Source organism: Microcaecilia unicolor, chromosome 3 (assembly GCF_901765095.1).
Source record: "Microcaecilia unicolor chromosome 3, aMicUni1.1, whole genome shotgun sequence".
Taxonomy (NCBI): Eukaryota; Metazoa; Chordata; class Amphibia; order Gymnophiona; family Siphonopidae; genus Microcaecilia; species Microcaecilia unicolor.
Window position 1 is genome coordinate 214714224 of NC_044033.1, and position 27116 is coordinate 214741339.

Genomic DNA, 27116 nt, shown 5'->3' on the forward strand with positions numbered 1-27116 from the left:
ATGGGTCGTGGCTGGGTCTTCCAGCACGACAATGACCCAAAACATACAGCCAAGGCAACAAAGGAGTGGCTCAGGAAGAAGCACATTAGGGTAATGGTGTGGCCTAGCCAGTCACCAGACCTTAATCCCATTGAAAACTTATGGAGGGAGCTGAAGCTGCGAGTTGCCAAGCGACAGCCCAGAACTCTTAATGATTTAGAGATGATCTGCAAAGAGGAGTGGACCAAAATTCCTCCTGACATGTGTGCAAACCTCATCATCAACTACAGAAGACGTCTGACCGCTGTGCTTGCCAACAAGGGTTTTGCCACCAAGTATTAGGTCTTGTTTGCCAGAGGGATTAAATACTTATTTCCCTCTGCAGAATGCAAATAAATTCATATACTTTCCACAATGTGATTTTCCGGATTTAATTTGTGATATGCTATCTCTCACTGTTACCAATAACCTACCCTTCAATTATGGGCTGCTCATGTCTTTGTCAGTGGGCAAACTTACAAAATCAGCAAGGGATCAAATACTTATTTCCCCCACTGTATGCACGAGTTTTAAATTGGTCAAACAACACATTTCTGAAAGGTAAGTTTTTAGTTTCTTCCGAAACTTCATATAAATTAGTCTCACATCTAATATCTAAAGGAAGAGAGCTCCACAAGGTAAGGCACTGAGGAGCACAATTCCTTTATGTTTAATTCTCTTCACCGAAGGAGAATGTAATAAGGACGATATACATTGACCGGTAAGATTACTTTAAGATACACGATCTACTGTTTGGGGTACAGAAATGTAAAAATGGCAAAACAAAACATAATTGTGCATCTATTTACAACCTATTAATCCTACTCATCATTTAAAACTCAACATTTCTTCTTAACGTCATCACCGAAAGCCTGTTGAAATAAAACCAATTGGTTTTCAAATTCTCAGTTACGAGGATCCAAGATGGCTGAAAGTACCAGACATGCTTAGCTTGTGTTCATACATAAGTTGACCAGCTCATCCTACCATAGTAATGCAAGTGCCAAAAATGGGACATAGGCACCCCCTACTGAGTGGAGGAGTAGCCTAGTGGTTAGTGCAATGGACTTTGATCCTGGGGAACTGAGCTCGATTCCCACTGCAGCTCCTTGTGACTCTGGACAAGTCACTTAACCCTCCATTGCCCCAGGTACAAAATAAGTACCTGAATATATGTAACCTGCTTTGAATGTAGTTGCAAAAAAAAAAAAAACACCTCAGAAAGGTGGTATATCAAGTCCCATGCATATAGTAACACCCTGTGGTCAGTGAGTGTACTGCAGCTGTATCTTGGCTGACTGATTTTGACAGTGACATCTACTGGTACCATTTCCTTTTCCCCCATTTCCCTTTCCCAAGGGTGGTCCCCTTTGCACCCAGTGGCTAGGGAGTCACCTATCTGTGACTGGCGCATCCTGTTTGTCCTAGGAGAAAGTGAAGTTACTTGTGACGGGAATTCTCCTCTCCTGGGCAAATGATCTGTCCCCAGCTAGAGACTCACAAGAAATGGGATTGCTGCAGGGATACCTACCCTCTCTTACTCATAGGGATCTTAAAAGAAAAATCTCTGAGCTATTGAAGAGCATCTTCGTCCAATGGGAGCTGTCAAATGACACCTATCTGTGGCTGACTTATCCTGCTGTCTGTCCAAAGAGAATTTCCATTACAGGTTAGTAATTTTACTTTCCTGTTAGAGAAGCTAGTGTGAAAACTCCCGCACAGCCTCAGAAAGTTTTTCCAGGGCTATCTGTTTCTTGGAAAGCTGTTCCCAACCAGTTGCATCCCAGTAATATCATCCATTAATGTGGCTTTTGTGATCCTTGCTGTCCATTGAGAACACCCTTGCACTGACCCTGTGTAAAGAGATAGTGGGGAATGGGGAAATGAAAGATATAAATTGGGAGATGTGTTGAGAGAGAGGGCAAAGGAAGGGGCGCTGTTACTGAACAGAAAAAGAGAATGAGGGACTGAGGAAGAAAGGACAAAAGAAAATGAAGAGGAAGAAAAGAAATTGGGAAGGAAGAATGAAGACAGAGAGAAGAGAAAGATGAGCTATTACAGAACAGGAAAAGCAATTGAGAGATTGAAGAAGAAAAGAGAAACGAAAGAGAAAAGGGAGAGGCAGAAAGAAATTGGGAAGGAAATCTACTGCATGTCTTTGAAGGGGTGAATATACATGTAGGTAAAGGTAAGCAGTCGATATTGTGTATCTGGATTTTCAAAAGGCATTTGACAAAGTACCTCATGAATGACTCCTGAGGAAATTGGAGAGTCATGGAATAGGAGGTAGTGTCCTATTGTGGATTTAAAAACTGGTTAAAAGATAGAAAACAGAGAGTAGGGTTAAATGGTCAGTATTCTCAGTGGAGTTCCCCAGCGGTCTGTGCTGGGACTGCTGCTTTTTAACAGTGGGAAATATGGTAAGAGAGAGTGCAAAAGAAAGGACACCATTACATAACAGAAATAGAGACTGAAAGAGGGTCAAGGAGAAAGGATAAAAGAAAATGAAGAAAAGAAATTGTGATGGAAAAATGAAGACAGAGAGAAGAGGAAGGGGAGCTATTACAGAACAGAAAGAGAAAGATTAAGTGAGGAAGAAAAGAGAAAAGGGAGAGGCAGAAAGAACTTGGGAAGGAAGACAGTGACAGAGAGAAAAATGACATGGAAAGTAAAAGAACGAAAGGTCAAAGAGATGACAGAGGGGAGAAATGAGAGATGGAAATTGAAAGATATGGTGAGAGACAGAGTGAAATGGTGAGAGACAGAGTGAAAAGGGGAGCTGTTACAGAACAGAAAAAGAGAGAGAGAGAAATGGACAGAGGAAAAAGGATAAAAGAAAAAAAGAGAGGAAGAGAAGACATTGGGAGGGAAGAATGAAAACAAGATGAGAGAGGCAGGGAGGAAATCAGGGTTCAGAGGTATGTGGAAGGTGGCATGAATGAGACACATTTCAGAGATATGATTATTCCTCTAAGGGTGTCGCAGTCAGTAACCTCTCATTTCAATCACTAGAAAGAGCCATGCCTGGGAGGAGCTCTGCCATGTATTCTCTCTCCACTGACTTAACCTGTCCTGTCTGCCTGGAGTATTACTCTGACCCAGTGACTCTTGCCTGTGGTCATAGCTTCTGTTTGTCCTGTATCTCCCGATGCTGGGAGAGACCATATGGCAGTTTCTCCTGCCCGGTGTGCAGGCAAAACTTCACCCAGAGGACTCTGAAGAGGAACCAGCAGCTGGGCGAAGCAGTCCAGCGTCTCCATACACAGCGAGCACAATCATCCAGGGGGTGCGAGTGCACCAAAAAACAACATGAAAACTTGAAACTCTTCTGCCGAAATGATGAAAGTCTTCTGTGTGTGGTGTGTGACAGATCTCAGGATCATAGATCTCACAACATGATCCCCATCGAGGAAGCTGCACAGGAGTACAAGGTGTGTGTCAGTACCTTTATTTATTATCACAGTGTGTCTTGGGATTACAGAGGAGGCTGTGTGGGAACACAAGGTGTGTATCAGTATCTTTATTATCACTGTGTGTCCTGGGGTCATAGATCTCACACTGTGATCCCCATAAAGGAGGCTGTTTAGAAATGCAATGTGTGTACAGGGGCATAGCCAGACTTTGCGGTAGGAGGGGGCCAGAGCCCGAGGTGGGGGGGGGGCACATTTTGTTCTGCCGCCCGGCTGCTGCCCTTCCCCCTGCCGCTTCGCTGCTACCCTGCCGCTCCCCACCCACTGCCACAACAAATACCTTGCTGGCGGGGGTCCCCAACCCCCGCCAGCTGAAGCGTTGTCCAACACCAGTCTCCGGCACCGCCGCATTGCCTGCCCTGCTCTGTCTTCCCCTCATGTCCTGCATGCTCCTTTTAGTGAAATTGAGCATGCTCAGTTTCACTAAAAGAAGTGTGTCAGACGTGAGGGGAAGACAGAGCAGGGCAGGCAATGCGGCGGTGCCGGAGACCAGTGCTGGACAATGCTTCAGCTGGTGGGGGGGGTTTGGGGACCCCCGCCAGCAAAACCAGGGGCTCGGATGAAATTGGGGGGGGGGGGCTCAGACCCCCATGGCCACACGTAGCTATGCCACTGTTGGGGACCCCCACCCGCAAAACCAGGGGCCCAGAGGAAATTTGGGGGGCCCAGGCCCCCCTGGCCACTTGTAGCTACTCCACTGGTGTCTCAGTATCTTTAGCATCACTGTGTGTCCTGGGGTCACAGATCTCACACTGTGATCCCCAAACATGAATGGTAGAACCTATGATTCTGGTTTAAAAAATGAAAAACAAACAGGAACGAAACACGTCCCAGTGGATTGGTGTTTGTACATAACAGTGCTAGTAGATGACTCTGTGTTATCAGAGGCAGATGCGCCTCTCATGATTCATTTCCATGTACTGTCCTGCCTTACTTATAAAGACTGGAATTAAAGGGAAAATTTGAGCCTGTCTGGCCTGTCCCTGAACTGGTTCCTCTTGTATATGTAGTTTTGTGAGAGCTGGCACTCTGAGTGAAGTTGCTCTTTTAAGTGCACGTGAATTTTTGTGAAATAATCATTCCTGCTCTATGTGCCAGGAAATACATGTATACTCCTGCACATTCTTATGTGCATTTTACAAAAGGCTCCATTTTTACATAGTAACATAGTAGATGACGACAGAGAAAGACCTGTATGGTCCATCCAGTCTGCCCAACAAGATAAACTCATATGTGCTACTTTATGTGTATACCTGACCTTGATTTGTATCTAAGGAAAAAAAAACAGCACAAAGGGCCTTTAAAAACAAAAGGTACACAAAATTTATATTAAAAAAAAACTTTTAATGATCAAATTTTGATTGAAGGAAGACCCGACATGGGCCGTGTTTCGGTGCTACCGCACCTGCCTCAGGGGTCACACTAATGACAAGAAGGCATATACAGACTCAGAACATCTGTTGAATATCAAAGTTGTCTATAAATGTATTCCTCTATATATCATACAATATTGAGCACACGTTTACCTCGTCATTTCGACATTTACTGTCGAGGTGAGCGTGTGCTCAATATTGTATGATATATGGAGGAATACATTTATAGACAACTTTGATATTCAGCAGATGTTCTGAGTCTGTATATGCCTTCTTGTCATTAGTGTGACCCCTGAGGCAGGTGCGGTAGCACCGAAACACGGCCCGTGTCAGGTCTTCCTTCAATGAAAATTTAATCATTAAAAGGTTTTTAATATAAATTTTGTGTCCCTTTTGTTTTTAAAGACTCTTTGTGCTGTTTTTTTTGCTTGGACTTTGTTTGTTCTTAGTTCCCTCTCTTTATTACTTGATTTGTATCTGCCATTTTCAGGGCACAGACCGTAGAAGTCTGCCCAGCACTAGCCCCGCCTCCCACCACCGAGTGAGCCTTTCATAAAATACCAGGGATATTGTGAACATCATGAGGTATATGTGGGATATAAGTGTTATGGAAGGGCATTTTCAAAAGAAATGTTTAAGTTGGAATTTGGACGTTTTACAATGACGTCCATATTCCGAGGCAGGAAGAAGGTCATTTTCGAAAAAGATGGATGTTCATTTTTTGTGTTCAAGAATACCATAGACATCCTTGGATTTGGACATTTTGCGATTTGGACATCTTTGATTTTCGGCCATTTTTGAAACAAAGACGTCCAAGTCTAAAACGTCCAAAGTCAAGCCATTTGGACGTGAGAGGAGCCAGCATTTTTAGTAGACTGCCATGCCAGCACAGCAAGCGGGCACCCTAGGGGGCACTGCATTGAATTTCTTAAAATGCTCCCAGGTACACAGCTCCCGTGTGTGCTGAGCCCCCCAAAACCCACTACCCCCAACTGTACACCACTACCATAGCCCTTATGGGTGAAGGGGCACCTATATGTGGGTACAGTGGGTTTCTGGTGGGTTTTGGAGGGCTCACAGTTTCCTGCACAATTGTAACAGGTAGGGGGGGATGGGCCTGGGTTCATCTGTCTTGTCCACTAAATTACTCCAGGGACCTGCATGCTGCTGTCATGGACCTGAATATGACATCTGAGGCTGGCAAGTAATGTTCTTCACCACACTTTTAGGGAGTGGGAGGTGGTTAGTGACCACTGGGAGAGTAAGGGGAGGTCATCCCTGATTCCCTCCGGTGGTCATCTGGTCATTTGGGGCACCTTTTTGTGCCTTATTAGTAATAAAAACAGGTCCAGCTCAAAATGTCCAAGTTTTAGTGCTGGACGTTTTTGCTTTGTTCCATTATTGGTCAAAGACATCCAAGTCTTAGGAACGCCCAGGTCCCACCTTGAATACACCTCCGATACACCCCCTTGAGATTTGGACATCCAACGGACTTCCGAGAAAGACGTCCAAAATGCGGTTTCTATTATACCGATTTGGACGTTTCTGTGAGATGGACATCCAAGTGCCGATTTATGTCACTTTTTGGACGTCCATCTCTTTTGAAAATGAGCCCAAAAGTAAAGTAAACTCAACAATTAATTCAGAATCATCTTGGTTATTTTACTATGGTTATGCTGTTAACAAAATTGTAAGTTTTATGTTAAGCTGTACCCGTTGTACATCGCCTTGGGTAAATCTCTTCATAAAGGCAGTTAATAAATAATAAATAAATAAAATATTAGTTTTTCTGTATTCACTAGATTGTTTTTCTGGTTTATGATGTCACATACATTGAGTGTTCTATTCAGGTCTTTATGATGTCACACATGTTGAATGCTTTAGTAAGGTTTTTGTGATGCCACACACTGAGCCCTTTGTTCCTTTGTTACTGCATCACCCAGGAAAAGCTCCAGAGACTGCTGGACCCAGTGAGGCAGACTATAGAAAATCTTCAGAGCCTTCGTTGTGAGGAAGAGCTGAGGAGTGGGATGCTGAAGGTGGGTGGGAATTTGGGGAATGACTGTCATACAGGCTTGTGCTTATTATCATAGGAAATGCAGTACCCAGTAAACATCAATGCTCAGTGACTGGATGGTATTGGGAGCCTTGGGATGCTAAAAATAGTCAAATTAACAATCAAAGGCACTTATGCAGATAACAGCTGCCATTATCCGCATAACTTAGATTGTGAGCCCTCCAGAGAAATACCCAGTGTACCTGAATGTAACTCACCTTGAGCTACTACTGAAAAAGGTGTGAGCAAAATCTAAATCAATAATAATAATAATATGTTGTCTTAGCCAGCGGTGCTGTGGATATTCAGTTCCACAATCCAAATACTTTACAGACCACCTCAGCATCATCTGGATAGTGTGGTGCTAGAGCCGAGTCAGTAGATTTCATTTTGCACTTGTCCACTTTAAATTTCATTGTTATTTTATTTGTTACATTTGTATCCCACATTTTCCCACCTAGATGCCTCCAATCTGCAACACAGCAAACCATAAAATGTACTGGACACTATATATTACTTCCTATCTTCGATCCCCAGGAACCTGAATATACTAACTTTACCCGACCCTAACATCAAATTGTATTTGTTTCCATACCGGTCTAGGCGATCGCCTTACATCTTACTGTAAGGCGATCGCCTAGACCGGTATGGAAACAAATACAATTTGATGTTAGGGTCGGGTAAAGTTAGTATATTCAGGTTCCTGGGGATCAAAGATAGGAAGTAATATATAGTGTCCAGTACATTTTATGGTTTGCTGTGTTGCAGATTGGAGGCATCTAGGTTAGGTCGGTGGGGAATGCTTTTCTGAATAGGTAGGTCTTTAATGATCTCCTGAAGTTTAGGTGGTCGTAGATTGATTTCACAGTCTTTGGCAGTGTATTCCACAATTGTGTGCCTATGTAGGAGAAGTTGGATGCATAGGTTAATTTGTATCTGAGACCTTTGCAGCTCAGGTAGTGGAGATTTTGGTAGGTACGTGATGCTCTAGTTCTGTTTCTGGTTGGGAGGTCAATCAGGTCGACCATATATCCTGGGACTTCAGCATAGATGATCTTGTGGACCAAGGTGCAGATTTTGAAGGTGATACGTTCCTTGATTGGAAGCCAGTGCAGTTTTTCTCGAAGGGGTTTGGCACTTTCGAAACGCGATTTACCGAATATCAACCTAGCTGCTGTGTTTTGGGCTTGTCCATGCTCAGTCTTACAAGATCCTTCTGCAAATACTCACTATCCTCAGCCAATTTAACAATTTGAATCAGTGGCGATCCTAGCCCCCAGCATGTCACCCCCCTCCCCCGAAGCACATCATCCCACTGGTGAGTCACCCAACTCAAGTGCATCACACTTCCCCCCCCCCCCCCCCAAAGCACATCACCAGAACTTTCCTTCCAGGAAGGGGGTATGCAGAGCAGGCATGTGGCTGTTGGCTCTGCCAGTCCCCTGCCTCGGAACAGGAAGTAACATTAGAGGGGGCAGGGGACTGGCAGAGCTGACAGCTGCATGTGTGCTCCACGCACCCCCTTTCTGCCTGCACCCGGGGCAGACCGCCCTCACCACCCTACCCTTGGTACACTACTTAACCCTGCTGTGAACAAGATTTTTCCTATCCTCTTTATTGGCTTACCAGCCTGTAAATCAAAGAATGTGCTTGGCATGTGTTGGAATGAGGGAGGAAGGGTAAGAATTAGATACAGACTCAAACTAACCTGCTTTGTCATTTTTAAATGCACAAACACCAATTTGATTTGGATTCTGGTTCTCGGCCTGTTTCTCGAACCACTGGACTACTCCTCATTGCCCCCTGGATCGCATGCAAATTTGGGCATGTAAATATGGGCGCCTGGAGTTTTGTGTCCTTCACAACAAAGTAAATTAACATCCTTATGCTCCAATTTTGACAGGAAACTCTTTAGAGGGCAGGGAAGTTATTAGAACCGACTCTCTATTTGTGACTCGGATGAATCACTTTATAGAAACATGTCGGCAGATAAAAGCCATATGACTCATCCAGTCTGCCCATCCTCTGTAACCCCTAACTCTTCCTTTTCCTAAGTGATCCCACATGCTTACCCCATGCCTTTTTAAATTCTGGAACAGTCCTTGACTCCACAACCTCCCACCGGGAGGCCATTCCATGCCTTCACCACCTTTTCCGTGAAATAGTACTTCCTTAGGTTACTCCTAAGCCTATTCCCTCTTAACTTCGTCATATGCCACCTCGTTCCAGAGCTCTCCTTCAGTTGAAAAAGGCTCTCCTCCGGTACATAAATGCCCTTGAGATATTTAAATGTCTCCATCATGTCTCCTCTCTACCAGCATATACATGTTGAAATATCTTCCAATGCCTTAGTTCCAACCTTGTGAGAAAACTTTCTGGACATACCATAGAAGTGGTCCCTTATGATGCCACTTGATTTTGTAATCTTTGAGCTCTGATGTGATAAGCAATGTGTACCTTTGGCATGTGCTTATTATCCCTACCAGAATGGCTTAGTCATCTCTCACCTGTCCAGCTGTGTCACCAGATGATTAAATTATGAACCAGCGCACATTATTGTGATTTCAAATCAGTTGCTCAGCTAGTTTGACAGCTTGTGAGCTATTCCAGGTATTCCTCGGGAGAAATATGTGTCATAATCATTTGCATACACAGATTGAGTTTCATCTAGACAGGATTCCAAAGTACCGAGGGGAGGGTTAGGATACAAAGCTGTGACATCTGGAAACTCAAAATCCCCATGTTATCCTTTGAACCATTCACTGTGAATCTTTCCACCGCTGTCCTTCACTGTGATTGTTATTTAAGCCAGCTATCTTCCCCCCCCCCCCCCCCCCCCATTCACTATGCCATATCTCAAAAAAGATATAATGGAATTAGAAAAGGTTCAAAGAAGAGGGACCAAAATGATAAAGGGGTGGAACTCTTCTCGTATGAGGAAAGGCTAAAGAGGTTAGGGCTCTTCAGCTTGGAAAAGAGACAGGTCAGGGGGGATATGATTGAAGTTTACAAAATCCTCAGTAGTGTAGAACGAGTAGAAGTAGATCGATTTTTTACTCATTCCAAAAGACTAGAGGACACTCGAGGAAGTTACATGGAAATACTTTTAAAACAAATAGGAGGAAATATTTTTTTCACTCAACGAATGGAACTTTTTTTGCCAGGTAGTGGATGCGTGTAGAAAATGAAATTACATAAGTACATAAGTACATAAGTAGTGCCATACTGGGAAAGACCAAAGGTCCATCTAGCCCAGCATCCTGTCACCGACAGTGGCCAATCCAGGTCAAGGGCACCTGGCACGCTCCCCAAACGTAAAAACATTCCAGACAAGTTATACCTAAAAATGCGGAATTTTTCTAAGTCCATTTAATAGCGGTCTATGGACTTGTCCTTTAGGAATCTATCTAACCCCTTTTTAAACTCCGTCAAGCTAACCGCCCGTACCACGTTCTCCGGCAACGAATTCCAGAGTCTAATTACACGTTGGGTGAAGAAAAATTTTCTCCGATTCGTTTTAAATTTACCACACTGTAGCTTCAACTCATGCCCTCTAGTCCTAGTATTTTTGGATAGCGTGAACAGTCGCTTCACATCCACCCAATCCATTCCACTCATTATTTTATACACTTCTATCATGTCTCCCCTCAGCCATCTCTTCTCCAAGCTGAAAAGCCCTAGCCTTCTCAGCCTCTCTTCATAGGAAAGTCGTCCCATCCCCACTATCATTTTCGTCGCCCTTCGCTGTACCTTTTCCAATTCTACTATATCTTTTTTGAGATACGGGGACCAGTACTGAACACAATACTCCAGGTGCGGTCGCACCATGGAGCGATACAACGGCATTATAACATCCGCACACCTGGACTCCATACCCTTCCTAATAACACCCAACATTCTATTCGCTTTCCTAGCCGCAGCAGCACACTGAGCAGAAGGTTTCAGCGTATCATCGACGACGACACCCAGATCCCTTTCTTGATCCGTAACTCCTAACGCGGAACCTTGCAAGACGTAGCTATAATTCGGGTTCCTCTTACCCACATGCATCACTTTGCACTTGTCAACATTGAACTTCATCTGCCACTTGCACGCCCATTCTCCCAGTCTCGCAAGGTCCTCCTGTAATCGTTCACATTCCTCCTGCGACTTGACGACCATGAATAATTTTGTGTCATCGGCGAATTTAATTACCTCACTAGTTATTCCCATCTCTAGGTCATTTATAAATACATTAAAAAGCAACGGACCCAGCACAGACCCCTACGGGACCCCACTAACTACCCTCCTCCACTGAGAATACTGGCCACGCAATCCTACTCTCTGCTTCCTATCTTTCAACCAGTTCTTAATCCATAATAATACCCTACCTCCGATTCCATGACTCTGCAATTTCTTCAGGAGTCTTTCGTGCGGCACTTTGTCAAACGCCTTCTGAAAATCCAGATATACAATATCAACCGGCTCCCCATTGTCCACATGTTTGCTTACCCCCTCAAAAAAATGCAAGCGGGCCAAGCGGTAGTTCCGAATTGGTGTGAGTTGGGCACATGTAGGCGCCTACGCGGCTTAGTACATGGGCCCCTAAGTTAATTTTTTGTTATAATTTGATAATGGTGTGTTTCATGATGCTTATATATGCACATACGTACACATACACAAAATGCTACTCAAATGCTAAAGGGCAAATGTATGTATTTTCCTTCCAGGAAATTTGTCCAAACTTTTTTTTAAACCCAGCTACGGTAAGTGCTTTTATCACATCCTCTGGCAATGAGTTCCATTAAGGAGTCCTTTTACTAAGGTGCACTAACAGATTTATTAGCGTGTGCTAAATGATAAGACACCCATAGGAATATAATGAATTTTACCTCCTAGTATCATCCATTATCCTTTAATGTTTTTAGTCTCATGCATTACACCAATGGTCTCTAATGTTTCTCATACCTCACACTAACATTATTTGCTTTTGTCTCACCTAGAATGTAAACCACACTGAATAGGGGATATTAGTGGTATACAAGAATTGATTTGAATAATGGCCATCTTATCATTTATTTAGATTTTACTCATACCTTTTTCAGTAGTAGCTCAAGGTGAGTTACATTCAGGTACTCTGGAAATTTCTCTGTCCTGGGAGGACTCACAATCTAAGTTTGTATCTGAGGCAATGGAGGGTTAAGTGACTTGCCCAAGATCACAAGGAGCAGCAGTGGGATTTGAACCAGCCACCTCTGGAGTGCAAGACCAGCACTCTAACCACTAGGCCACTCCTCCATGCTAATGATTAACCTGTGCTAAATCTGCTAGCAAAGGACCCCTAAATTAAAAAACAGTTTCTCTATTAGTTTTAAATGTACTACTTAGTAACTTCATGGCATGCCTCCAGGTCTTTGTATTTTTTTTTTAAGTAAACTACTATTCACATTTATTCATTCCACTCAACTCAGGTTTTTACAGTCCTCCATTATATCACTCCTTAGCCAGTCCATATCACAGGTACCACTCAGGAGTAGATTACTCCTTATTATTAATATCTAGAGATAAGCAGTGGCTTTCACATGCTTACATGGATAATAATGGTTTATTGACTTTCCTTTGGTCTTTTCCCAGTGTGGTATTACTTATGTACTTATGTACTTTTTAAACCCAGCTCTGCTAACTACCCTGACCATATTCTTTGGTGGTGAAGATTCAGAGGAACTGAAGCAGATTACAATGAACCTGGAATATGTAATAAAGAAAACTGTCAGGCTAAAGAATAATAAATCACAGGACCTGATGGTATACACCCAAATTCTAAAATAAATGAAAAATTAAATTTCAAATCTATTATTAGTAACTAGTAAAAAAGGCCCGTTTCTGACACAAATGAAATGGGCGCTAGCAAGGTTTTCCTCAGCTCCCCTGCAGCTACCCATGTCCAGCGACCCTCCTCTCCCCTGCCCCCTTCAGCCACCCATATCCAGCGACCCTCCTCTCTCCCCTGCCCCCCCTCCAGCCACCCATGTCCAGCGACCCTCCTCTCTCCCCTGCCCCCCCTGCAGACACCCATGTCCAGCAACCCTCCTCTCTCCCCTGCCCCCCCCCTCCAGCCACCCATGTCCAGCGACCCTCCTCTGGACATGGATCAGCTGTGAGGCATGTTTTTTTTCCCCTGGGTTCTGAAGTTGACATCATAATGGCTATGGTGATGTCAGCCTGATCTACGGAGCCATCCTGACCAACTCGGAATGAGCCACGGTCCCAGGCAGCAAGTCAGAACGTTGGAGGTGAGAATTATTATATAGGATATGTAACCTATCATTAACATCAGCTAGAGTTCCAGAGGTTTGGAGGGTGGTCAGTATAATGCAAATTTTTTTTAAAGGGCTTCATGGGTGCTCTTGGAACCTACAGACAGGTAAGTTTGACATTGGTGCCAGGCAAAGCAGTAGAAGTTATATTGAAAACTAAAGTTACTGGCCATATGTATAAAAGTGGGTTAATGGGGTAGAACCAATAATTTTGGAGTGACAAGGAGGTGATCACATTTGTGAGACTGGAGGACTAAGGGGCTGTTTTACTATGCCATGTAAGTGTCTACGAGCGCCCAAAGTGCGCCAAAATGGAGTTACCGCCTGGCTACTGTGTGGCTCTTGTGGTAATCTGGAAAATATTTTTATTTTCGGACATGCTTATCGGACACGTGCCAAGTGGCATTTGAAGCGCGAAGGTGATTACCACACGGCTACCGCGTGAGACTTTGCGACTAGGTCAATGGCTGCCAGTAAGGTGTCAGACCCAAAATGGACAGACGCCAATTTTGATTTCCCCGCACGCCCATTTTCGGCAAAAATTTTAAAAAGGCCTTTTTTACGGGCACGCTGAAAACTACGTGCACCCAAAACCCATGCCTAAACTAACACAGGTTGTTGTTCAGCGCACCCTTAATGGCAAACAAAATTTAATGTGTACAAATGCAAAGTGGTGTAGTAGCAAAATATAATAAAGGAATATGATACTGAATTGCATATTAGGAATCATCTTTTAGAAAAAGGATGTTGGAGTAACTGTATTCAGAAAAAAAATGGAGATTGAAATGAAGACTATCTCTTAATGTCCCTCATACTTTGAGTACTGAGTGCTGTCCTGGTCATCTCATCTCAGAAGAGATAGAACTAGAAAAGGTTCAGAAAGCAACCAAAATGATGCAGAGGATGGAAGATCTGCCCTAGGGAGAAAGACTACAATGAGGACTCTTCAACTTGAGAGGAGAGGAGCTATAACAGAGACCTATACAATCATGAGTGGGGAGAACAGGAAAATAGGGAAGGATTGTTTATAATTTTAAGTAGTACTAAGACTAGGGGGGCACTTCATGGAACTTTAGCACATTTAAAATGAACTGGAAAATTATATTTTAACTAAGTGATTACTGAAGCCTATGGTTCAACAAGTAGAGAAAGCATGCAGAGCATGGCTCATGGAATTCCTTCCAACCCCACTTTATGCATGTGGGTGTCTGTATGTCTATGTGTTGCCTGTGGAAGTATGCATGTGTTTATTATGTGAGTATATATGCATGTGTGTAGAAAGGGTGAGGGCAGTTTTGGTGTAGCGGGGCAATTCTGTGGGCTAGTTTTGGGGACTGAGTAGTTTTGGGGTGTCAGGGCAATTATAGGGGTAGTTTGGGGAGTGGTGGGGCAGCAGTAGGGGTAGTTTTAGGGATGGGGCAGTTTGGGAGGAGTTGGTGGCAGTTGTAGGAGTATTTTAGGAGAATGGAGCAGTTTGGGGATGGTGGGGCAGTTGTGGGGGTAGTTTTGGGTAGTGGGGTCAGTTTAGAGCTGCTGAGGCAGTTGCAGTGGGGTAGTTTTGAAGGATGGAGAGGCAGTTGCAGGGAATACTTTTTGGACACTTTGGGAAGTGGTTTTTAAGGTTAGGGATGAGGAGAGTAGTGAACTGGGATGACGCAGTTTGAAAGAAGGAATTCTCTGTGTTCCACTTTATGTTAATTTCTATGCTAGAGAAGTTGCAATTACTTCTCTCACAGAGATGCTGGGGCCCAGTTTTTGGGGGGGCATATTTCTCTAGAACCCCTAGTCCGATTGAGCCCTTTATCAAACTCAATGTGCCTTTTCACTGGCGTTCACCCCATGCCAAGTTCCATCCCATTCCATTTAATTTTCAGTGAGATGGATGGTTGGACAAACTGGTAGACATTTCTCAGCCCCCTTTAAGAAATTCTTTCCAGATTCTGTTAGGTTGGAAAGAATTTTGTAAAAAATGGTTTATATAAGTCCCAAAAGGCCAAGTCCATAACTGTTAGCTCTGTAGACTTGTCAGGTACTTGTGACCTGCACTGACCATTGTCAGAGATGAGATGCTGGTCTTGATGGACCTTTGGTCCCACATGATGTGGCATATCGTATTTTAACAATAAAAATGAACTCTATTCTATCTTATTTGTCTTTGTGCCTGATACAGAATAAGGTGGAAAGTGAGAAAAGGAAGGTTGTTGTGGAGTTTGCACAGCTGCGTCAGCTCCTTGATGAGCAGGAGAAAATCCTCCTGATCAGGTTAGATGCAGTGGGCATGAAACTTTCGAAGACCGAGAGCAGAATTGCAAGCCGACTTTCCACAGAAACCTCTTCCCTCCAAAAACTGGTCCAAGAGACCAAGGAGATGTGCCAAAAACCAGCGGCTGAATTTCTTAAGGTGAGAAAGGCAGTGTACAAGAGTATGAGAAATATTTTAGATTATTTTTTTCTAAAATGAATAGGCGAAAGGAAGTTAAAGGCACATACAGATTTCCTAAGGTGCTGATAAAACCCTGTTCTCTCTGATTTCTCTGACTCATGTTCTCTACTGATTACTGCTGTAACATTATTAATAATTTAACAGATAGCCTCCTGTAAACAGCACAGGATAGCTTAATTCAGTGGGCCTTTTACAAAAGCGTGATAGCGTTTTTTAGCTTGCGCTACAATTGTGCACTAAATGTGAGAGATGCCTATATATTTCTATGGGTGTCTCTAGCATTTAGCTTGCGCTTTGTAAAAGGGGAAAGGGAAGTGGGACTTGAAATACTGCCTTTCTGAGGTTTTTGCAACTACATTCAAAGTGGTTTACATATATTCAGGTACCAGGGGCAATGGAGGGTTAAGTGACTTGCCCAGAGTCACAAGGAGCTGCAGTGGGAACTAAACTCAGTTCCCCAGGATCAAGGTCCACTGCACTGACCACTAGGCTACTCCTCCACTCCCCTCAGAAAGGCCTCAGCTACAATCTAGTATATGTCCACAAGATGGCATTATTATTCCATCAGGAAGGGGTTCAGTGTTCAGTCATACTGTTTTCCCTCATTCATCTTGTATCCAAAATGTAGGTTTATGTGGTATAAATTATGCAAATAGCATCACAATAATGTTTTGTTTAAAGAGTGCTGCTTTATTTCAACAGATTGATGGACCTGGAGGCATTAGAGAATGGGCACAGGTCACTATGGTGGCAAATAGGGCTATGGCCCTGCACCCCCACACTACCTCAAGCAGAAGGCATAGGTTGAAGACCAGCTTTGGGTCCCCCTCCCCAGTTTCTGCCCTGGGCCCCTGAATGTCTAACACTAGCCCTGCTTGGCCCATTATTTGGCCTGAAGCCAGTAAGCAGAGCTTGCTGCCATACAAAGTAATGCATTTTGAGTGTATCAAGATGGCGACACTGCATAGGGGAGCAATTAAACCTCCATGGGTGTAGATGGCTTCATCCTTGTCACGTGACATCATCTCCTGTCAATGAAATCTCCTTGGTACAAACATATGGAATATACAAACAGGGTTTCGGAGACTTGCTAATGTCTATTCTTTACCTGGAGTCTTGCAAAGCTTGTATGTAAATAAGAGATTAGAGGACTGTTGCATTTAACTGATTTGTTCTAATCAAAGATTTTTTTTAATTGTTGTTTTTGCTTCTAGAATGTGAAGAGCGCCATCATGAGGTAGGAATTATAATTCTTTTTGCTCTTTGAATTTGAGGAAGGAGGTACTTTTGTAGTGAAATTACTGCTCTTTCCCCCTACTCCAGATGCTTAGGACAGGATTCCCTCTGTTCTAGAGTATTTCCAGTTGCAAATGCTAGCAACTCCCTGAACCTTATTTCTTTTTTTTTAATTGTTTAATGGAAAGGATAGCCCAGCTGGTTTGCAGTTCCCTGACTCCAGCCTCTATAAATTGAAGCTGCAGAGGGATATCTATTTTCATGAGTAAATACATAAGGCTGGAAATTTGCACCATATCCACTAGACAGCACCTTTCTTCCATAGATGACTCAATTTTCTTTACAATATCCTCAAAAAACATGAAACATGCAGTTTGCTAACAAAATGGCAAACACAGACAATGGAAGGAGGGAGGGCTACAAAAATCTCAAAATTGAAATAAACAAGGCCTCAAAGTACAGAATGACAAGGTGATTGGGACCCGCGGTAACCATGGGGATGGAGACAGGTGGGGAGGGATGGGGACAGAGACAAACTGTCCATGTGTTATTTTCTGCTTTGAAGTCTGTAAATGAACTGGATTATTATTGTGATGCAGATGATATTTTGATTTTTTTTTTTTTGGGGGGGGGGGGGGGGGGGGGTAAAACAAGCAAACATGCTGGCCACAACTAGCAAATTTTTGCATGGGAGATCCTGTCTATTCCTGCTACCAGCACATCTTCTAAGACAAGTTGCTTGTTTTTATTATTGATTTTTATTGGAGATTTTTAAACAACAGTTGCACAGCATATTGTTCCTTTTTATCTATATATATATATAAAACTCACTCTCAACGTTCTATTTGCACTGACGTCACTGAAGCCAGGTTCGTAAGTTCGAAGCTCTGAAGCCACAGAAAATCACAGTCTGTGGGCCCCGCCCTCGCGTCAAACGTTATGACGTTAAGGGCGGAGCACATTCTCAGCTCCAACGTTGTACTGCACTGTAGCTCTGCTCCACCCTCGCGTCAAAACGCGATGACGTTGAGGGCGGAGCACACGGGGGGGGGGGGGGCGTGCCAAAAGGGCCAGGGTCACACATTCGCATGGAGGCTGCAGGGGGGCCAGCGACACACGGAGACACAAAGGGACGGAGGGGAGCCTTGCTAGCGCCTGTTTCATTGCGATTTGAAACGGGCCTTCCTTACTAGTACTTTAATAAAGATTTAAATATAGAATCATAAGTGTTAGAGGCTTCTGCAGATGAGGACAGAGCCCGTGGGGACAGGGACAGAACCTGTGGAGACGGAGACAGACTTTGTCAAAGCTGAACGAGCAGCAGGTTTGTAAAACAAGTGGCCTTGTCAAGCCTTTGGACAGTTGGAATGTTTATGCATCATGGCACTGGAAGAGAGCTCATTTATGCACCGAAGCAGTACTGGTGTCGACAATCTGCTATAGGCTCAGGATGCCTCTTCAGTCAAGCTAAGTATTTGTGGGACTGTATTTTGATATAATTCATAAATTGTCAACGGTATTTATTGGGACTAATGGAAATTTGATGTGGGAATTTCTGTTTTTTGATGACTAAAACAGACTGTGGATTTTGGCTATTTTTCTCCATTTTTTTGATGAGCAACTTTTTTGTTCTGTTTTTCAAATTTTTTTTGGCTGCTATCTTTTTGCTGGAGTTTGATGTTTGTGCCTGGACATTACTTTTGGGAAAACTGACACATTTGGTCAGACCAGTGCTCTTTGAGCTTTGTTTATTTAAATATTGAGATTTTTGTAGCACCCTCCCCAGTAGTCTGTATTAACCATTTTGTTAGCAAACTGCATATTCCACGCTTCTTGAGGATATTTTGAAAGTTTGCTACCCCTTGTGTATTTTTTCTGATGTTTCGATTTTCTTTAGAACATAACAAGAATTAAAGCATGTAGCACGCCCAGTGGGAGAAACTACCCATCGTTCTCCTCCTTTCCTGTCCTATAATCATCTTCCATTTTATCATCATTTGCCTTTTTTGGGTTCTGCAGCCTGTTCTGGCTCTGGACATGAGCTTGCAACAAATGCCATCCTCCTGCATGCTGCTCTAGCCATGCATCCAATGTCAGCATGCATTTAGGGCTAGAATCAATAAACAGTGACCAAACTGGGATAATCCACACTAAACTAATAGTGGAGTGGAGGAGTAGCCGAGTGTTAGAGCACTGGTCTTGCACTCCAGAGGTGGCTGGTTCAAATGCCACTGCTGCTCCTTGTGATCTTGGGCAAATCACTTAACCCTCCATTACCTCAGTTACAAACTTAGATTGTGAGCCCTCCTGGGACAGAGAAAGATCCAGAGTACCTAAATATAACTCACCTTATGCTACTACTGAAAAAGGTGTCAGCAAAATCCAAATAAATAATATTCTGTAAAGAGTGTCCTTTATAGAATAATACTAGCTTAACATGGCTTTTGTGCTTAACTGTGGGCATGAGCATTTACACCTGTGAAAGGCTGGCAGTAAATGCTCACACCCAACTGATGACAAGTGCACAAATGCAAGTATTCTATAACCTTGAGCTTAATTTCTAGGAATGCCCTGACCCATCTATGCCCCTCCCATGGTCACACCCACTTTGGAATGTAGGCACACGTTATAGAATAAGGCGTAGGGCAGATCCATGCATAACTCCTAATTATTGCCAAGTGCTTAACACCATAATTGATGGCTAGCACCTAATTAATTTACTCACAGATCTGGAATGCATGCCCCATTTTGGGTGACTTATACAGAATCTAAAGTAAGAGATCGAAAGCCATCGAAACTAGACTAAAGCTAAACACCCAACAAAACCAAACTGTTGAGTGTGGTTTCACACTCAAACTGATCTTGTTCCAAACACATTAGCCATATCCACTAGTTTATCTCTACCAGTTGAGAAAAAAAAATCAAAAGGTACTAGGATTCTCCTCACTATCCTTCGAATTACAAATCTATCAGCTATGGCAAAAGACATGTTACAAACTCAAACTACTAAGACTTGATCAGAACCTGTTTCGACCAATCCTACTTCACTGTACTCGTTCACTTATTGTCTCTCACACAGATTACTGTCATGCTCTATATCTAGACCTATTGATGTACAAGCTCCAACATATACAGAACACATAGGCCCGTCTGATCTTCAGATTGCGAAAATTCAACAGTCACACACTACTTGAAACTACTACACTGGCTTCCTATTCAGAAAAGAATCCTCTTCAAAATACCCGCCTATTCTTCCAAGACGTACATGGATTAATCTAAGAAATGCTAATTAACATTTTTAAAGTCTTCATGTTTGGTCACGTTGCAAGGTTACAACACTTATTTATATTCTGTTCCCCAAGTGCAAAACAATGTCTGCTTCTTCAAATTCTACAATGTTCTATTTTCTTTCATGGTCATTCCTCTATGGAACTCCCTGCCTACCACAATCTGCCTGAAACTGTCTTACTCTACATTTAGAAAAAAAACTGAAAACCTTCCTACTTGACAATTAATGGCTTATGCAAATTTGCAATCCATTCTACATGCCTCAGGGCATTCATGATGGAGGCCTTATGTTAATCGGTAATGTCTGTTGAATGTCTTATGTAAAAGTATGTAATTGCTAAGAAAAATTACTGTGATATTGATATTTAGCTCATAGAAATACTGTTTTGGCTAAGAGAATACAAATATTGTTTTCTTTCTTTGGGTATTGGCTCCTCAAGGTGAAATGCATCCAAGTGCAGTAGGTAGATCCATGTCTCCAAACAGCTTAAAATCTAAATTTGTACTTGGAAGTGGTTTGCCCAAGGTCACAAGGAGCATCAGTGTGATCTGAACTTGTGCTTTTCTAGCTCTCGGGATGCTGCTCTATTAAGAACATAAGAGTAGCCATACTGGGCAGACCAATGGTCCATCTAGCTCAGTATCTGGTTTTCCAAACAGTGGCTAACTGACAGAAACCCAAATTGTGGCAACATTCCATACTACAAATCCCAGAGCAAGAAGTTGCTTCCCATGACTGTCTCAATAGCAGTCTATGGACTTTTCCTCCAGGAATTTGTCCAAATCTTTTTTAAATCCAGATACGCTAACCGCCGTTACCACCTCCTTCGACAATGAGTTCCAGAGCAACTATTCGTTGAGTGAAAAAATATTGCCTCTTATTTGTTTTAAAAGTATTTCCATGTAACTTCCTTGAGTGTCCTTTAGTCTTTGTACTTTTGGAACACATAAAAAAAATCGATTTACTTCTATTTGTTCTACACCAATCAGGATTTTGTAGACCTCAGTCATATCTCCCTTCATCCGTCTCTTTTCTAAGCTGAAGAGCCCTAACCTCTTTAGCCTTTCCTCATACAAGAGGAGTTCCATCCCCTTTATCATTTTGGTCGCTCTTCTTTGAATCTTTTCTAAGTCCGCTATATCTTTTTTGAGATATGGTGACAAGATGTGAATGCAATACTCAAGGTGCAGATGCACCATGTCTTGTTCACCATGTTTGCCCTTTCTTTTCCTCCCTCTATCTTCTTTGTAGATTGTATGCAAGTTTATAATAAACTTGAAACTTGATATTACAGCCGTTTTCACTTTCTTCTAAGGTGTGAAACTGTGAGGCTTCCTCAGCCAAATGTATCTCTCATGGCAGACAGGAGCGATACCCTGGTCCGGCGCCCGAGTCAGGACAGCCAACTATCTTCTTCCTGTATTCTGCTGAAGGAGATCAGCCAGCAATTCAAAGGTAAAAATCACAGGCATCCCTCACAATTTATATTCTGTCAAACTGATCCAGACTCGTGTTCTTAATTTTAATCATTGAACTCTCTCTCCCAGAAGCTGAGCTATGGTTCTAACATATTTCTCACTTCTATTTTTCTCTCTCCCCACTCTCCTCAAGAGGATGTGACTCTGGATGGAAAAACAGCCAATCCTTACCTCGTTGTATATGAGAATGGGAAGAGGGTGAAGCGCTGTGACACTAAGCAAGATATGCCGGACAATCCTGAGAGATTCGATTCAGACCCCTGCATCCTGGCCTGTGAAGGCTTCACCTCAGGGAGACATTACTGGGAGGTAGAAGTGGAAGATGGAAGATACTGGGCCGTAGGGGTCACCAAGGAATCGGTGAGGAGGAAAGGGGGTATTCGAGCTATCCCCGAAGAGGGCATCTGGGCCATAGGCCTGTACTGGAACCAATACAGGGCCCTCACCTCTGCTGTGACCCACCTCTCCCCGAGTCAGGGACTCAAGAAAGTGGGGCTTTTCCTCGACTATGACCTGGGGCAGATCACATTCTACAATGCTGAGAGCATGGAGCATGTCTACACTTTCCACCACAGGTTCACCGAGAAAATCTTCCCACTGGTCTGGGTGTGGTCTACAGAAACTCGGATCAAACTGAGCCCTTGAATTCAGTAATTAAAAAAAGAAAAGAAAGTTGAACAGTTGCAGGTACAAGAGTGTAGTTTTAAAATCTTTATATGGTGTTTGTTCTGTAGATCTTTCAGACATAAGATTTTAAAATAGGTCTACATCTCGATCACGTAATTACTTATCTTTGGTTTTTCCCATCTGCCAAACTTGTTCAGTTTTAAAGCAAATTTTTCTTGCACTTTTTTTGTTGTTGTTGTTCATCTTTGGAATAATCTGCTGGTTCAGATTTACTCTTTAATGAACCTTTTTCTTTTTCGGAAGGCTTTAAAAGCAATTTATTTTCTTGATGTTTCAATTGTATTCTGGTTACTGTTTATTTTATTGCTTATATATGTTTTTCTTTTGTAACATTCTAATATATGCTCAGTGGTTTATTTATCGATACCGCATCTTGAATTCCTTCTGGGAGAATTGGCGGGTTATAAGAACTCAATAATAACTTACTGCACTGTGATCCTATCTGCTCTATTGCTGAAAATGTTACGGACAACCTGAATATTTATAAGGTCCATCAAGCCCAGCATACTGTCTGTGACTGTGGCCAGTCCGAGTCAGATACCTGACAGATCCCAAAAAGGAGATCTATCACTCAAAGTTCTTGTCAAAGGATCTCTCCAAACTTTACATCACTACAAATTTTTTTATGGACATAAACTACTCCACAACCTCTTTTTAATCCAATATGGTGGTTGCTTTGACCCGCAACATGTGCCACAGCTTAATTATGTACTGTGTATTTATTAAAAAAGAAAACCTCTTTAATGTTTATTTTCACTCATTAGTTTCAAAGTGTCCTCCTTGTATTTGTGGTAGTTGAAAGGTTAAACAGCTCTCCCCTGTGTATATATCTTGTGAAAGGGATGCATTCTGCCCCCTTTACTATTTGTCGCCCTTCCGCTACATTTTCTGAGATGGGGCAGCCAGAACTGCACGCACTGTTCAATGTGCAGTGCAGTAACATAGGTAGAGAGATTTTGGGTGGGTCTAAGGGGGAAAGAGGTGAGCACTAATGTCCTCTCAACTCAACTTTTAGAAGAAACTGCAAGTACTTTCGTTCAGATGGGCCAAAAAACGAATCAAATACTTGGGGGTGAATATAACCTCTAACCTCTCTGAGCTATTTCAGGCTGATTATAAGGGATTGATTAGCAATATCAAGGCAGATTTGGAAAGGTGGGGGGATCAGGTTTCTTGGTTTGGTAGGATAGCCATTGTTAAGATGAATGTGTTGCCACGATTGCTATATTTATTTCAAGCGTTACCTGTGATGATGCCCAGGCGATTTCTTATCGATACAGGATTCTATTATACGTTTCGTCTGGGCTGGTAAGCATCCGCGCCTAGCGCGTCTGCTTCTTTATCAGGAGAAAAGGTGGATTGGGTGTCCCAAATCTCACACGGTATTACAGGGCTGCCCAAGGGAAAGCTGCAATTGAATGGTACCAGGATTACCCAGATAGACAATGGGTGCAATTGGAACAACATTCTTTGGGGTCGAGGCCATTGGGGGCACTTATGTGGCTTCCTAAATCCTTTAGAGTACTGAGAGATGGAATGTGCCCATCCATGTGTCACTCTCCACTACTGGGACAGCTTATTTCCAAAGGGGCAGTGTTTACTGACACGCATGGCTCCTATAGCATTCAATCCTCTGTTTTTGCCAGGGAATGAATAGGTGGCATACGGAGGGTCTGAGAAGCTGGGGTCAAATGTTTGAGGAGGACTCTATGCTTTTGTTTGAGACACTGAAGACTAGGTACTCTATAAGGGACGGGGATGAGTTTGCCTATCATCAATTAACTCATTTCCTTAACACTGAGGCTGTCCGTCTGGTACTAAAAAGGGAAAGGCTATGCTTGGAGGAAATCTGCGAAAAATTCGCCTCTTCCCGGGGCTTGATTAGTTGTTTATATCGAAGTATTATTACACAGGTTCCCAGCTATACCCTACACAGGAAGAGCTGGGCGAGAGAGCTTGGGGTGGCCCTGGGGGAGACAGAGTGGGAGAGAATAGAGCGACAAGCGGCGGTTGTGTCTACTCATGTCCCGTTTAAGGAAAATGCAGTGAAAGTATTATTTAGATGGTACCTCACTCCGGACCGTCTCTGGCGAATAGTTCCGGATTCTTCGGGATTGTGCTGGAGGGGGTGTGGTCAAAGAGGGACCATGAGACACGTGTGGTGGAGTTGTGTAAACGTTCGAGCATTTTGGAAATCAGTCCAAAGCAGGCTGCAGCAGTGGGTGGGGTGTTCAATTCCTTGGGCTCCTGAGTTTTTCTTTTTTTCTGTAAAACCTCCAGGCTTAAAGAAACACCAGCAAGTCTTGGTGTAGCACGCTGTGGGGGTCACCAGAGTGGTTATTGCCTCTCATTGGAAACAGGCGAGGGTCCCTCCAATTACAAAATGGCATAACAAATTGAGTTATGTGTGTGAGATGGAGCGGCTGTTAGCTGAAAGAAAACACCAGATCAGTAAATGGCACTCGATATGGAAACACTTTTCAAAAATCTACGAAAAGGATGTAAAGTGACAGTAAAGTGGATGCGGTCTGTATGGTTATGCAAATATGCATCTTGGAGGGGGGGGCGGGTAAGAAGGAAGTGGTGGGGTGGTACATGGGTGGGGGACTAACTGTAATACAAAACCTCTAAAAATTTTGAAGTTTACTGAGGTTAGAATATGGATGTCACAGATATAGAAAAGGGGTGTGGTTATTCATGCATTAATGTATAATTTATGCAGCAGTACATCATTCTCTTTGTAACTGAAGCAATCCTGTTTTGTTCAATTGTTTAATAAAGACTTCATGCAAATAAAAAAAAGAAGAAACTGCAAGTACCTCAGCCCAGATCCTGAACATACTGTTTTTGTGTATGTGCGAAAACTGCACCTAAATATGGCTACACCACTGGTGCAGCAAATAGACCTACACCGAGGCATGACATTCTTAATTTTGTTCTCCATCTCTTTTTGGGTAACATTCTATTTACACTTTCGGAACAGTCACGTCACATCAGTCTGCTAATTTCAACAGTAAGTCCCTGTTAACCTTTTAAATGCAAGGTACTAGTTAACTATTGACAACTCCCTAATCTCGGGATGGAGATCATTCCAAGCCCTCCTGTACTGCACAAATATGAGGCTACATCCCTGTGCCCATCCCCGAAGTCCTCCTGTGCAGTAGAAGTCAGAGGCTACATCCCTGTACCCGTTAGTCTCCAGTACTGTAAAAGTGAAGGGCGTTGTATATCACGACCTCAAAAGGAACTGCGGAAACACGGGGTTGCAACTTGATGGGCACTACATAGGACTGTCCTGCGGAGCTCTTGGGGTCATGGCTGCGAACGATTGGTGAGTACTGCCCCAAGGCCTCCAGAATACCTATGTGAATACCTGGGCACTTTCTAAGCTCTCATTTCTTAATAAGAAACGTATTTCATTTCACCATGTAACCTATCAATCCCACTCAATGTCAGGACAACTGAACCCTTGTTGCTACCACGTATAGATTAGACTAACCACTAGTATCGGGCTAGAAATAACTCCCCATCACCAAGTCCTGGAGGACAGAGTTACTGAGAGGGAACAAGCAGCATCAGAAGTGACGCCGAGGACTAAATATATAGATTTCAGATCCTAAAAGGGATACAGGGAGAACTATGAAGAGGGAATGCTAAACCTCAGGAATCCATATAGGGATCAGAACCAAGCAGCTCCTAAAATCCTAAGAGTGTGAATGAAAATGAGAAGAGAGATCTTCCTGTTCAACAGGTACGATCACGTGGCCTTCCATGTGCTTCCCCTCCCCCTCTAAGAGACAAGCAGGGGTGTTTATATGGGACATGCAGGTCTTGAACCATAAAATAACTTTACAACAGTAACTGAGAATTATGAGCAAAGCTAGGCCTCTGTGAACAGGCTACGAACAGGTTAAGAGTCACTGAGAAACTAAATAATAAGAATTACACAGAATTTGAATCTCATGTCAGCTTGCCCTTCTGTTGGAGAGACAGGCTGATAAGGAGTCATAACAGAGATATGTGTGGCAGGAGAATACTGTGCATGAATGTAGTAATGTAAGGGGGAATTTGCTGCTGACCATGAAAGCAGATAATGAAGAGACACAACTTTGGTTGCTGGGAAGATGGTTTTTGCAAAGTAGGATAACCTTACTGACCTTACTTATGATAAGCAAATATGTTATGAGGAACTTTGCTTCTGTAAGATAGAATTTACTAGTAGCATACTGTATGCTGGAATATGTTAGAATATGCTGACTTTGTACTTCCAATACTAGCCTATGAAAGAAAAGGGTATAAAAGGAGAGTCATGGGCAGAGGCAATCAGAGAGCTAATGTCAGAGGTCATGTTTGTGTCCCGGTTGCCGTCTCATATGAAAATTAATTATATTACGCATTCTAATTGTAGTCCTGATTGGTAAGTTTAATGAACAATTACTGATTATTCTCATATTACCATAGCCTTCTGTGTCTTTCTGTCTCTCCACCTGGTGGCATTAGGACCATAATCCCTGGAGTGCTGGACATTCCAGGTTACAGGTAACTAGTACCTTTATACCTGGGAGAGGGCAAAAAGATAAACAAGGGGCGTGGTGGGGAGACGATAAATGGCACTCAAGAGACAGTTCCTGCAAAATCCCAACAGTCCTGAATGGCACCACCGAGGAAGCAGATGGCACCTTGTTTAATAAAAAACAGGATCACCCAGACAGCTCTGAAAAGCAAGATGAACCATGCTGGAGTTATGCTTATATACCAGCCAGCCCCAAG

The 27116-nt window shown here is 43.0% G+C and overlaps 1 protein-coding gene across 2 annotated transcripts; it reads left to right on the forward strand.

Annotated features, from left to right (window-relative positions):
* The first annotated feature begins 3005 nt into the window (after window positions 1-3005).
* LOC115466294 (E3 ubiquitin-protein ligase TRIM39-like) lies at window positions 3006-26153 on the forward strand. Of its 2 annotated transcripts, XM_030197457.1 has the most exons (6): window positions 3006-3449; window positions 6805-6900; window positions 15384-15614; window positions 16871-16893; window positions 21497-21636; window positions 21793-26153. In XM_030197457.1, the coding sequence occupies exons 1-6, from the start codon at window positions 3039-3041 to the stop codon at window positions 22302-22304; spliced, it is 1413 nt and encodes a 470-aa protein (XP_030053317.1). In that variant the 5' UTR covers window positions 3006-3038; the 3' UTR covers window positions 22305-26153. The 2 variants fall into 2 exon arrangements, with proteins under 2 accessions (XP_030053317.1, XP_030053318.1); XM_030197458.1 differs by lacking the exon at window positions 6805-6900.
* The last annotated feature ends 963 nt before the right edge of the window (window positions 26154-27116 follow it).